Raw genomic sequence first — 13,865 nt, forward strand, 5'->3', positions numbered from 1 at the left:
GGTGAATGTGCCTTCAAACTCGGAGATGGAAGTCATAACAATGACAAAATCACGTGGCGCGCTCATGGTACTTCACGAAGAGAGATCTCTGTGTACCAGGTTGCTAGTCAGCTCGTCTCTCATATATGCAATTTCATCTTGTGGAAGGCAGGTTATTTGTACACTAGCAGGAGTAGAGAGATTTAAGAGAAGGGGAACCTTTCAAGTCTAATGGAAGAACAAGCGAGAAGTGCGGATAAGTGAAGAAATAATTATAGTGGACGTAGTCGTTTCATGATTGCTGAGCGTAGTGCAGAAGGAATTGACGAGAAGAAGGGGAGAGAGAATGATGCTTTCCTCTTTTGATGGGGCCGGATATCAATATCAACACCAAGTGGCAATGAAGGGAAAAAGACCCAAATACAAGCTTCCTGCTAACAGAACTAGATCAAACACATCTCGACACAAGCAACAACATCAGCTAAAATAAAGCAACATATCCGCTCATGAGACATTAGAACCGGTTGAAACCTTTCTTGATATTGTTTCCATCCATCTCACTTATGGGGCTGCTGCCCAGTTCAGCACTTCCTTCATCTCCAACCAACTCAATAATCTTGGACCCAGGGGGAGGCCTGAATGGGCGCACGGCCGAGTCTGCTGCTTTCTCCACAACCGCGGTAGTACCACTTATCGATGATCCAGTAGCATCCGCCTCATGGGGCTCATAACCACCATGCTGGTTGGCAACCGCGGTGTTCTTTTTGTTCCTTTTTCTGATGAGAATGACAACGAAAGCGACTATAATAGCAACCGCAGCTACGACGCCAACCACGATGCCTGCAATAGCACCACCGGAGAGCGATGAATCAGAGAAGCCGCTGTCAGAATTGGCTGTAGACACTGCGGTGGACCCGGTGGGGATTGCGGATACCAATTCTGAAGACACAGATGAAGGTGTGGATATGGATGCAGATGCGGATGTCGTAGCGGATGTAGACGTCGATACCGCGAGTGTAGATGTTTGGTGTTTGGCATCAATCTCCGTCTCAGGCAGGACATCAAAAGCCGCAAATGCTTCACTGGCATTCTTTCTCCATATTTCGCATGCATATCCCGCCCTGGAGTCACACTTGAGGTCGCGGTATATCGAGACACATAGGCCAGATCCCTCGGGATCCCAGGTAAAAAGCTTTTCTTTACCAATAGGGGAATTTGTGCAGTTCTGTGAATCTTGGCCGCGGGCTATTTCAGTGGCATTGGTCGCGTTGGTGTAGCGGAAGGTCCATCCATTCACCAGGGGAATTAGGAAAAGTGCATATAATGGTATCATGACGGCGACGTGGGTCTTTTGAAGAGTGAATTTAAGGAAAGGAATGAATTTCGTTGAGGTTAAATTTCTAGCTGGTAAAAGTCCGGGAGGGGGAACATAGCAGTAATATATAGACCCTGGTTGCTTTGAATTTGAAAAGAATAAACCTCGTATTTAAATGAGCCTCGTCCGTGGAGTTCTAGCCCACCCCTGCATCCAGTGAAAGTCCCCGGTTTTGGACCCTGAGATGACTGCAGCAGCCGATCTATACTAAGGAGGGAAATAGACGGGTGAAGACTGAGGAGTCAATGCATATTAACACGGTCTCTAGCGCATCTCCAGGATCGGAGGCCGGACCGGAAGAGTATGGATGAGTCGCGTGCGCCGTAGAAGAACCAAACTAATTACTTTCTCAGGAAGCCATAATATAACAGTAACAGGTTGAAACCGTTCTAACCTCGAGTTATACTAACGACCTTCATACAACGGGTATATAGCGTGAATACTACACCATGAGACTAAATATTTATCTGACACTTGGTGGCTGACCATTCCCGAGAATACGGGGTACAGTAGTCCTGTGCTGGTACTTCCTACCATGCCTGTCAGAATCATAGTCTAAATCCAAATGCTTTTAGCTATTTCTGTTCACATTCTGCGACTAGAGTCTCGGCGGGCAGCCATCTTGTCCGTGGAAAATGGTGATTGGTGCCCTATGTGCCGAATACGAGGTGAAGAACATGCGAAAAATTCAGACTGTAAACTATCAGTTTGTCTGCTGTATTGTAGAAAAAGACAAATATAATGAATGGTCATATCTGTAAGGCCACACATAAGGAGTTTGTCGCTATATTGGGTCATTCACGGCCCGGGGCATCATGAATAGAGAAAAGAAAAACGCACCCAGTCGCCAAGAGTCACGGACCGATAATGCTTGGTGCCAAGGGTCTAGTATGTCTAAGTTTAAGTAATTTCCACTTACTTAACTCCATAGGGCTTCTCCTCGGAAATTATGATCCAAATCCGTTCTAGTAGCAGCAAATAGACGATCGATATAGAGCGTATTATTAGGGTCCTACGGTAGACCATTTCAAAATATTCTCGGTGTATAAAAGCATACAATATAGCAATGTTCATGACAGTATTGAATCAAAATTGAAATCACTTACCCATAAGTGGATGAGATGTTTCCCTTCGATGAAGGCTCCGAGCTAAGACTCAAATGCCTGAGGTATTACTCGGACGTTCGAATCAACAGCAACATGTTTGTGTAAAGTTTTCCCGCAATTTCCCCGGAGATGAATTAAAGATCATACTAACATTGAAAGTTGTCAATAAATATCCCAGATGGTTTTTGCTACCGCATATGACGTCAAAACACAGTTTCAAAGGTATGATGCTCACAAAGTCATCGCTGGAAACGATACTTGATTACCATTACTCTCAAGCTTGGGGACGAGAATCATGCAGTCGACTAGAAGGCCAAGTATTTGATTTTCTTCATGTATACGTATGATAGACATCGTGGCCCCTTTCTCCCTAGTCCGGTTGTCATCAGGCACCCGACGAGCCGAGAGTAGAGTATGATTGAAAGGTGACGCAGCGGTGCCGGTAAGGCCCAGGGGGTGTCCAGACTTGCTATTTTGTGAGTAGCTATTGCTCTGCCACATGTGGTTATTTTTCAGCATACTTGAAAACTTGCATGCGAGCTCCTTACATGCGCAAGATCTGTAAATAGCAATTGGTCTAAGTACATTGATCTTGCAGCTCAGCATGAGACTATAGATGTAGTATAAGCTTGTACCTCGACATCGGAGCTCTACGGATCTTCCCTTCTGGCATCTTAACTCTGCTAATTGCAAAAGCCACGGTAAAGAATCGACAGGGATCCAATCAAACCGGGAGCCTGTCTTAACTTGAAGGTCATTTAAGCACAATGAAAGGTAGGTACCAGGGCACTCGCATCATTGATTGGCAATGATCCTTGTCCGTCGCTTGCCGGAGGTTCCTCTAATGATCGAAAATCATCCCGGTGAGCCTGATCACTTGTCTCAGGATTCTCCCGACAAGATCACTGTCATCTGCTGGAGTAATCGTCGAGCTTTCTATTGCAGTCTGAATTCCACTGTGGTCTCACTTCGTCTTCAGAAGTTTTGTCATTCGTGTGACAGTAGGTTTCTCCCCCGTGCTATTGATATTATTTGGTCGTTTCTTTCCTCAGCTCTCCTTGGTCATTCCATTGATGTAGTTCTGATACAACGAGGTGTGAACCGTTGCTGAATCTGTCCTCTATAGTCAGTCATCGATTGATATCGCCACAAAGCCGCAATATCTAGTAAGAATACATGCTTCAATTGTGGACTGTTCATTGAATGAGGCAGCCGATGGGTCCATTGTCTGACCAGGAACTGATATGTAAAACAGAAATCCACTTCTAACTTACCACCGACACTATGGCACCAACCAAAATAGTCCATCACACCAAGTCCGCATCCCTCTCTCTCCATTCGATTGTCGAAAGAAGCGGCCACAAGGGCAACTGGGCGAACAGGAATCGCGGGGTAGTCCTTGTCTTCTGCATCGTTTTCCTCGTTGTGATGGGAATCTTGGCACTCTTTGCATACCGACGAATGTTAAGACGGAAAGCTGAAAAGGAGGCCTATGAAACGACGAGTGATTAGTTCATCACACACTCTGTGCTCTCGCTATACCAATTTCCATTCAACTCGGTGGTGGACGACCTGTGTGTTCTGTTAAATTTGAGCTGTTGGGATGGGCTGTTCAACGCTGTTTTGCTTGTTTGTGTCTACGTGATGGGGCTGGTACTGAATGGGATGCCTATTGGCAGTTCAGTTACGAGAGAATGGCATGGATGATGCTCAAATGCGAAAAACATAAACTACTTAAGAGTTAAGCATCAATAGTAATCAATAATACGTTCGAGTTGGTTTCACTTGCAAAAAACTACTATCGCCCTCTCCGTCATTCCTGCAGTTGCAATGTGCACCTGCAACTTGTACAGAACTTGACTTTTCCCAATGACACCCATTCTCATATGTGAGACCCTTTACTTCTCTAGATATTTTCCACAGACTATCACCATTATTTGTCCGATCGTGTCAGATCCTTGAGATGAAATTATGAGTTCAGAAGCAGGCCCGTCTGGTGTTCATCCAACCGATGAGAAGGGAAAGAGAAAATGACCCGAGTCGCCCGCTCAAGACCTAACATCTAAGAAGGTTTCACTTAAGGTGAGAGGAGTCGCTGCTGTCAGAGAACCACATATTCACCCCGAGAAGCAGGAAGAGGATCATCTCCTGGACTATGTAGACACATGTCCCAAGGGGATTTCATCTCAATATCCAAACCCTGTGAATATTGGTGGTACGGTAAAATAGAAACTCTTCCCACGCGGCAACAGCTAACATAGAAGAGAAAAGTCACCGTGGCCAATTGAAGCAATTGCCATGAATTATCCCACGTTCGATGACCTTGGTAACTTCAAAAATTTCGTACGTGATTCATGATGAGGCAGAGCTTGCCGTGTATCTTGGACTGCAGCATAAACACGACCTCAGGCAATTCGCTTTTTCCTGGCCTTTTATTAAGGCATGGATCAGAGCACCGCATAATCAGACTATCTCGCTAAAATTGGACATAAATCATCTCATCAAGGGTGGCAAAGAACTATCCTGTATCGAAGATCCTTACCAAGTTTGGCCGCAACTCCCCGAGGAGTCAGAGGATGCTTCTTTGCGAATTACACACATCATGGCATGGCATCTACTTCAGGTGTCTAAGGATATTGAGGAGTACACCATGAGCAGTGATCTGCATAACTTCCACCGCACAAGGAGATACCGCGGTGAACTAAACGCGATGTTGGAGCTCGATATCCCGCTGGACAACATTTTTCATCCTCGTCCCCAGCTAATGTCTTGGAGGAACAAGCTGGACGACAAATTCGATCGGTACTGGACAATCTTGGGGTATGTTTCATAGATTTCCTATATGGAGTCCTGGGAAAAAGCCCTTGAGTTTTTCGCCTCCTCAGAAAACAAGGCTACCATATACGACAGCAGGATGCCGACAAAGACCAGACCAAGACCCAACCATCTTAAGTTGGCTCAGCAGTGCTCCTCTTCTCTATCCTTGGACAGATGTATTGAAGGCCTTTCTCCAATTTAGGTAAAGGTAAATTGGGACATGGACCAAAACACATATGAGAACATGAATCTGTGCCAAGTCCTCGCAGGTATCGCTCATGAGGGTAAACTGCTCCCTCCGATGGATCAAATGATGACACAAGACCCTCGATGATGCAGGACTGGTGCATCATTCTGGGGCATAATTCGACATATGATGTCTTGTGGTGGCTATGCATTGAATTTGTGTGATATGACGTTGTCGTATCAAGCGGAGATGGATAACTGCTATTATCAGATCGACGCTTTCCGATCACAGTGGAAGGTACTTCAGGGGATATAAATGAAACGACCGAACTACCACCGGTGTATTGAATACAACCTCTCGATCTCAACCTGTGAGGAGTGGCTTTTACTGAGGATCCTTTGGCAGAAGCACTCGTCTTTGGTTTTGTCTGTGACTTCCATTGCTATTGACTCTCTCGTTTCCTTCTTTGTCGCTTATTCCCCGACTCGATAATTTGCCTTGATGCAAGCTACGACTCTCAATGTATAGTCGGAGGACCGCATAGCTGATCATGTTTTTATTGCTTTAATATATATATTCTTAGCCCGATGGGCTTGGGTGAATAGAAATGTTCTCTTACGCAGGGCTTTCCAACAACTGACTCGCTCATCACCTAGTCCATATTATGTACAAAAACCTAGAATAGCATCCTTTTACATATCAAAAAACTGGCCGTTGGGGCTCCAGTTCTTTATTTTTTTGATATTGGCTTGTATGTTGTAAACATTTAGGGGTGTTTTTATGTGGAGCACTTGCGAAATGTTCAAATTATGCATGAGGATGAGCTAGATGATACAATCCATACATCTCCCGCACTTATTGGGATAAATTCGGACCCAATATGTACATTTCATACGATAATTTGACGGGGATTTTGACGTAAGAATACAATATAGGCTCTTATACCTCTCGAGGTCTACAAAAGACATCATCGCAGGTAGCCCCACAATAAATACCGCGGGGAACTTTGAGATTTCCTTCCCACGCGTCAATTTCTTTCTCGCACGCGTTGATGCTAACAATCTCGATGGGATCTCCCGACCAAGTATGCGCTTCTTTGCGCGCCCAGATTATTGTGGCAGAAGCACAACTTGCTGGGCTCAAACGCGACCTTGCAAACGCCGAACAAGCAGCGCGATCGGAGACCGCAACGATTGCAGAAACCCAGCATGAGGAGGACCAGAATGGCGAAGAAAGACGATGGCCATTGCTTCAGGAAGAATATAAGCGATACGGGCGACAAATGATTGTTTCGCAAGTTGGCTTGAAAGGTAAGATACGGCTACGTTTTGGCGGTTGGTTTGAGCAGTAGGACTGATGGCGATTTCAATTAACCACAGGTCAACTTAAACTCCGATCGGCCAAAGTTCTGCTCGTTGGAGCTGGGGGTCTGGGATGTCCAGCTGCACAGTATCTCGCTGGTGCTGGTGTTGGCACCATTGGACTCATCGATGGGGATACAGTCGAGGTGTCGAACCTCCATCGCCAAGTGCTACACCGAACGAAGAATGTGGGAAAGTACAAGGTCGATAGTGCGATTGAGTCTTTACGAGAGTGAGTGGATCCGGATAGGAGTACTGAGCTCGGCGCTGACGACTTCTTGTGGCATTCACCAGACTGAATCCTCATCCCACGTATATTGCCCATCGCACACATCTCACACCTGAGGAAGCACCTACGATATTCAAGGACTATGACCTTATTCTCGATTGCACAGATAACCCGGCGACGCGTTATCTGATCTCGGACACTGCAGTGCTTCTTGGAAAACCATTGGTCTCTGCGTCCGCTCTGCGCACCGAGGGCCAGCTGATGGTGTTGAATAACCCGCCCCGACCACCGGGCGACAAGACTGGAGGGCCATGCTATCGATGTGTGTTCCCGAAACCGCCACCGGCTGATAGTGTGGTCAGTTGTGCAGATGGAGGTATTCTAGGGCCGGTTGTTGGGACGATGGGCGTTCTACAGGCCCTAGAGGCGATCAAAGTTATTACTGCACCCGAGGTTGATGGAGGTTCAAATTCGACTACAGCTTCTCCACGGGATCCCCCGTATCTCCATATCTTTTCTGCCTACTCATCGCCCCTATTCCGCACAATCCGTCTTCGTTCTCGCCGGGTCAACTGTGCTGTGTGCTCTGCCGAGCCAACGGTGACACTAGATACAATCAGGTCAGGTTCAATGGACTATGTATTTTTTTGTGGATCCGCAAATTTACCCTCGCTACTTGGTCCCGAGGAACGTATCTCTGCCCGAGAATACAATCAAAGACACCCGAACGTCACCTCCGATTCGTCACAGCTCCACACCATAATTGACGTCCGAGACGAAACTCAGTTTGGAATCTGCAGTTTGCAGAATAGCATCAACATTCCTATCTCAAACATCCTTTCCTCAAGTTATCCCACTGCGTTACAGAAGGCTGATGATGAGCAACAAGCTGCGCAAGTACCTTCTTGGCTACCGTCCGAGGTTGCATCATCCGAGTCTACAAACCCAATCTATGTCGTATGCCGTCTAGGAAACGACTCGCAGATTGTCGTCAAGAAAATGAAAGAATTAGGACTAGATCAGCATGGGAAGAGATTCATTGGTGACATCCGCGGAGGACTCCGATCATGGAAAGAACAAGTGGATTCCTCGTGGCCCGAATACTAACTCAACCAGCCCGCTATATTCCCACGCGGAATCTCTGTCCAAAACTCATATATTGTCCTGGTTTTACCCATCAGCCAGCCTCCAGGATCCACCCGCCTCACAGTCAATGATGTTGTGAGGATTACCACACCATGGCTCTATCTATATCCACCACCAATCAGTGCGAACGCGACCCTCATCGAGGTTACCGAGTGTCTGGAAAACACCACGGCTGACGTCGATGTCAAACTCATCACATCCCTCACAGCGATCTACTAGAGTGACATCAATACCCCTGTCACCCCGTTGGATGTGGATCAACCTGCCACAAAGTGCATTGTGGTTGGGGTTGCCGTCTACATTCGCGCGGTCAAAGACAAACACGAGAGACGGCACAGATGTGGTCTCCCCCGTTATTAGACCAGCCGCAGGATCCAACCCCGGTCTCATACTAGGTTAGATCACCGTCAAATGCCTGGGTTGAGACGGGACTGTGTGTGTTGTTCCGCTGGCTAGGACTTGGATCAGAGTTAGCATGGACCTCGATGGATCGTGAATGTTAAAACAGGAAGAGGAATCAAAAGGACGGGCAAGTCCGGGTCTATTTACTTACTCGCCGAGATCATGAGAAGTGATGCTTTCATGAGGATCAACGGGAGCGCCAATAGCAAATCCCATGAAGAGGAATGCCATCATGGCAATGTCGAAAATTGGGCTGGATATCATTGTCGGGCCATCTCCTTCTTGCTTTCCAGCAAAGACAGTGGTTTTGGCAGTAAATCTGAAACTGAAGCAGGGAGGTTTCAAACAGCGGCCGAATTCGCTCGGTCTTTATATCATTTCTTTCCAGGAAGAGTTCTTATGCTCGGACAATGTGTGTACTTACGCTCATCTAAATGCCGCGGAGTATCAGAGGCAAGAGCAAAGAAATCGATCGGAGTAACTTGAATGACGGAGTGAGTGGAGTGTTTTGATGGAATTGTTAGGCTGTCGCCATCTGTATATCGGAAACAGAGCAGCACTGATTTTGAACATTGTCATCTATTTCATTATATCCATTATTTGGCGCAATCTTCCTTTCAAAATCTCTTATAGAGACCGTTATCCAGACCTCAGGACATTTTCAAGCTTATAATGTACGAAAAATCGGAAGATCGGAGGAAGCAACATAACCTTAAAGGGAGGAATACACTCGGCGATTCATTCGGCATAGAAGACACTTTAGATAGTTAGGACAACTTTAGGTGTAGTTCCGTGATGTGTGGTCTACCTCTACGTTCCACATAAGTAAGTCCTTAAGATTTACCACCTTCAAGCAGAGCTGTTATATGTCTTCCCTGATTTAATATCTACTTGGGTCCTACTTTGATTCTACAAGAGAAGAACTTTGAGAAAGATCGCATAAATCTGGAGCAATTTCAAGTTTGGAGGTTCCACCATCTACCATTGTCAGTACTTTGTATTCACTTCACGGCGAAAGTCGACGGTTTTCGCGAATTCACGCCATATGGCCTGCATACCTTCGGTCTCAATCCCGAAACCGTGGGTAGCGGGGGGCAGATACCGGATGGCAGACTGATCCATAGGGTTATAGCCAATACCATCAGCTAGATGTTTAGGGTGAAAGCGAAAGATACCAAATATAGCAATGTTATTGAGTCTCTCTGACGAAGCTGAGAGAGTCCACGGGTAGCTAGCCTGACTAGCCAAGCATCAGCCAGGCACCAATAAGGCACCAACATGCCAAGTTTACTCATGCGGAGTACATCCTCCTCCCCCACATATGGCAGCCAATCACACCAGGGCGGGGTGTACTGCAGGATCGGCATTTCAAACCGACTCCTTTGCTCTTTCGCATTATTCAACTAGACCTGGAGGTTTCTCCAAATCTGTCACATTTCCTGAACTCTACCATTTTCCCCCATTTCTCAGATCCATGATTCTAAAGTCACGTGGGTGATGTCAAAACAACGCTCCTGAAGATTCGGATCTTTTGTTTTTGTTGCTGAGCCGAGGCCACTGTGTGACGGCGGTAAACATGGCGAACCCTCAAACTCATCAGTCGGGCTCATCCTTTGGGTCAATGCCGTCGCAGCAGGATGCTCAAGATGATACAAGCAAGAGGAAAACGTTATTCTTCGGTTTCGTCAAAAAAACATGGCAGAAGACGGGCTTGGACAGACCCACCATCCTCTTGATGATGAAGTGAGTTCAGGACCAAGCCTGCAATATGCCGCAGTTGAAATCTCTAACAGCCACTATAGGGGCGGTATTCCACCAACTATAGCCATTTCTATGTGAGTTACCAACCTCAGAAGTTCCCGGTCTGTCAGAATCAGTCTAACCTTTAATCCAGCTACCAATCCATGGCTGTTGCCGACGAGTACACGACTTTAGGCTATCTCGTGGCTATCGTCTCGATTCTGGGCTTTGCGATCATGCCCCGCGCAAAGTTTATCCAAATGATGATCTTTGACCTCTTGGCTGTCTCTATCGCAGCATGTTTCGCCCTGTTGACAATGTTCTCCAGTGTCCGGGCGCGCCAACACACCGCTACTGACTCTACTGATCCATACAATTCTTCCGCGTCCGCTGTTAGCTGTTTGTGGCTGTTCTTTCAAATCTGGATGGTTCACACCTTCCGCGCCAAAAACCCACAGCTGCAGTTCCCCGTGATTATTTACGCGATTTTTGCAAATATTGCTTCGGTATACGCGCCGCAAATGAAGACTATGACAGCCGCGTTCAGTATGGTGAGCCAATTGCTCAAAGCCTTCATTACTGGTCTCGGTATTTCAACAGCGACGTCGCTGTTGATCCTTCCTATGACGTCACGGCAGGTCGTCTTAAAACAAATGGCGAGCTACATTGGCGGGCTTCGCTCGGGCTTGCATGCTCATGCTCTATACTTTCAATCATTGGAAAGGGATGACATGTTCGGTCGCACAGAGACCTATGATGATGCCCGTGAAAAGTTTGGCAAAAAGGGAAAGGTCTACAGTCCCGAGGCAGAAGCAATCCGTGGTGCAGTCCGACAGATCACGGATATCCACGCTAAACTCCACGGCGATCTCACATTTGCGAAGCGTGAGATCGCATTAGGGAAATTGGGACCAGACGATCTTCAGGCGATCTTCCGTCACCTTCGCCAGATTATGATCCCGGTTGTGGGGCTGAGCTTCGTGGTGGATATCTTTCAGCGCATGTCAGACTATAACAGATGGAATAAGCCCATTGATTTAAATGAGCCTGTAGTCCCGGAGGATGTCCGACGGCGGGTCGTGCATGAGTGGAATGAGATCATGAGGGCGGTACACGATCCCTTCGCTGTAATGATCCAAACTATTGACGAGGGATTACTGCATACGTCGTATGTTTTCAGGCTAACAAAGACCCCCAAACGCAGAGCTACAGCGAAATCTGAAGATGACAATTCAACGGAGCAAGACAAAGATGTGGAGGCCAGAGCCGATAACACTGCTCCTGGTGAAAAAGCATTTATCGAGTATTTTGAAAAGAAACTTCGCGAATTTGGGAGTGCAAAACGCCTTGCTTTGCAGACATGGGCCGAGGAGAAGGGTGTCACACTCCCGCCCGACTTTTTCGACAACCCTGCTTCTGCTGAAATGCCGACCGCCGATTTGCTGGATACATCAGCTACGCAAAAAGAGCGAAGCCAGCGGCAGCTGTATCTATTTCTCTACGTAAGCCTTTGCTGTTTACCCGCTTAATATGCCCGAAGCTAACATACAGTCAGATGGAACAATTGCTGTACTCCACCGGTCAAACTGTGCTTGACTTTGTCCGTTATGCCGATCATATTCAGGCGAAAGGGAAGTTATCAAAGAGTCGACTCATCATTCCTGGTGGTAAGCGCGTGTGGAAGTGGGCCAGGTCCTTTTTGAATCCGGAAGACCACGAAGATGATAATATGGGTGACATTCATACACAAAACAACATCCTCCAGCTTGGAGAGGCTTATAAACTTCGTAAAGACCCGGAGCATCTGCCACCGACTACTAGTTTTCAGAAGATTGGGGACAAAATTCGTGTCATTCCATGGTTTCTGCGCTCGTTCGAGTCGACCTATGGCTTCCGTGTCGCATGTGCCACCATGACTATTGCAGTCATCGCCTTCCTACGTGATACCCAAACCTTCTTTACTGCGCAAAGACTAGTCTGGGGTTTGATCATGGTCAATCTCAGCATGTCTCCCACCTCGGGACAGAGCATTTTCAGTTTCGTGTTGCGGATTTTGGGTACATTCCTTGCAATGGTAGCCAGTCTTTTAATCTGGTATATCCCAGGTAAAAGTATACCTGGAATTATCGTTTTCCTGTTTATCTTTGTCTCCATTGCTTTCTACATCCCCATCAAGATGTTCCGCTTCAGGGCTGTGGGGATGATCAGCATCATCACGACAACCATGATCGTTGGTTACGAGCTTCAAGTTCGCCGAGTCGGGGAAGCGGTCGCGACATCCAATGGACAGACCTATTACCCAATATACCTCTTGGCACCTTATCGGCTAGCTGTTGTGGCGGGCGGTATCGCTGTCGCATTCATTTGGACGTTCTTCCCATATCCAATATCCGAGCACTCAGTTCTCCGTCAAAGTCTAGGAGCATCGTTATATCTTCTGGCGAACTACTACTCTATCATTCACGAGACAGTCTCCGGTCGCATGCGTGGTGACGAGGGCGAACGTTTACTCAAGACATCTCCGGGTCGCAAACTTGAGAAAGCACGACACAAAGTGTTCGCAAAACAGATGCTTATGCTAGCCGGTTTACGGACATACTCTGGATTCCTTCGATGGGAAGTCCCGGTCGGTGGTCGGTTCCCAAAAAAGCAGTATGATTCGATTATTCTCTGTGTAGAAAAGTATGTTATGTGCCCCCACAGCCTTTCTACGTACTAATAGTCCTTATCTTTCTAGTATCGTGAACTACCTCAGCTTGCTAGGCTACGCATCTGATACCATCATGTATCTCGGCGACGGCGACAATCCTACAGATACCGCCTGGATGACTGATTTTCGACGGCTGTTCAATGCTGCTAAAGTGACGACCCACGAGGTCACATCTTTGCTTTGCCTTCTTTCTGCTAGCATTACAAACCGTCAACCTCTACCGCCGTATCTCAAAGCACCCCGTCCTTATGGCTTCGCGAACCGCTTGAATGAACTTAACAGTGAGCTTCTAAGCCTCCGGCACATTGCGGAGCCGGGATTCGCGGCTTTTGCTGTTCTACAAATTTCGACCCGTTGCATTGTCGGTGATATGGACAGATTACTGCGGTAAGCTTTCAATAGAAATTTCTTTGTTAAACCAGGCCGGGCTTGCTAACAGTGCTATTCATTCTAGGCTTGTCAAGGGCTTAGTGGGCGAATTAGACTTCTCTTTCCATGCTGTAAGCACAGGAGAGTCATTGGCTGAGTCGCGAGTGACTTCTCGGGTGGGATCAAGGGTGGATTTGAGCGGGTACGCATCATCACAACCTGATGATCGGCACAAAAACGATTGATGTATTTTTTTTCCTTTTTCGTCTCTTCACTCTTCATGATAGGCAGCTTTTCTGTACATACATATCTGGACGTGGCATGTACATAATGAGATGGCGGACATCATTATATCATTCTTTATCAACGCAGACTCGTACAAATCACCGCGGTTGATTTCCCCCTCAACGATACCCCGCAATATGCTTCGCCGCAGTCGGATCA

General features: G+C 47.0%; 4 protein-coding genes across 4 annotated transcripts; 3 read left to right on the plus strand and 1 right to left on the minus strand.

Annotated features, from left to right (window-relative positions):
- Positions 1–493: 493 nt before the first annotated feature.
- Positions 494–1,312, minus strand: LCP9604111_2337 (uncharacterized protein; the record flags this gene model as incomplete). The annotated part of the gene is made up of 1 exon (XM_039069803.1): positions 494–1,312. One exon carries the CDS (start codon positions 1,310–1,312, stop codon positions 494–496), a length of 819 nt encoding a protein of 272 aa, XP_038932464.1.
- Positions 1,313–5,062: 3,750 nt separating this feature from the next.
- LCP9604111_2338 (uncharacterized protein) lies at positions 5,063–5,412 on the plus strand (the record flags this gene model as incomplete). The annotated part of the gene is made up of 2 exons (XM_039069804.1): positions 5,063–5,280; positions 5,346–5,412. 2 exons carry the CDS (start codon positions 5,063–5,065, stop codon positions 5,410–5,412), a joined length of 285 nt encoding a protein of 94 aa, XP_038932465.1.
- Positions 5,413–6,530: 1,118 nt separating this feature from the next.
- LCP9604111_2339 (HesA/MoeB/ThiF family protein) lies at positions 6,531–8,419 on the plus strand (the record flags this gene model as incomplete). Its single annotated transcript, XM_039069805.1, has 4 exons — positions 6,531–6,774; positions 6,844–7,057; positions 7,120–8,011; positions 8,171–8,419. The coding sequence occupies 4 exons, from the start codon at positions 6,531–6,533 to the stop codon at positions 8,417–8,419; spliced, it is 1,599 nt and encodes a 532-aa protein (XP_038932466.1).
- Positions 8,420–10,178: 1,759 nt separating this feature from the next.
- On the plus strand, positions 10,179–13,666 carry LCP9604111_2340 (uncharacterized protein; the record flags this gene model as incomplete). The annotated part of the gene is made up of 6 exons (XM_039069807.1): positions 10,179–10,345; positions 10,405–10,437; positions 10,497–11,844; positions 11,898–13,024; positions 13,080–13,439; positions 13,507–13,666. 6 exons carry the CDS (start codon positions 10,179–10,181, stop codon positions 13,664–13,666), a joined length of 3,195 nt encoding a protein of 1,064 aa, XP_038932467.1.
- Between the last annotated feature and the right edge of the window lie 199 nt (positions 13,667–13,865).

The sequence above is a fragment of the Penicillium roqueforti genome (genome assembly GCF_015533775.1).
Source record: "Penicillium roqueforti strain LCP96 04111 chromosome Unknown scaffold_02, whole genome shotgun sequence".
In the NCBI taxonomy this organism is placed as follows: Eukaryota; Fungi; Ascomycota; class Eurotiomycetes; order Eurotiales; family Aspergillaceae; genus Penicillium; species Penicillium roqueforti.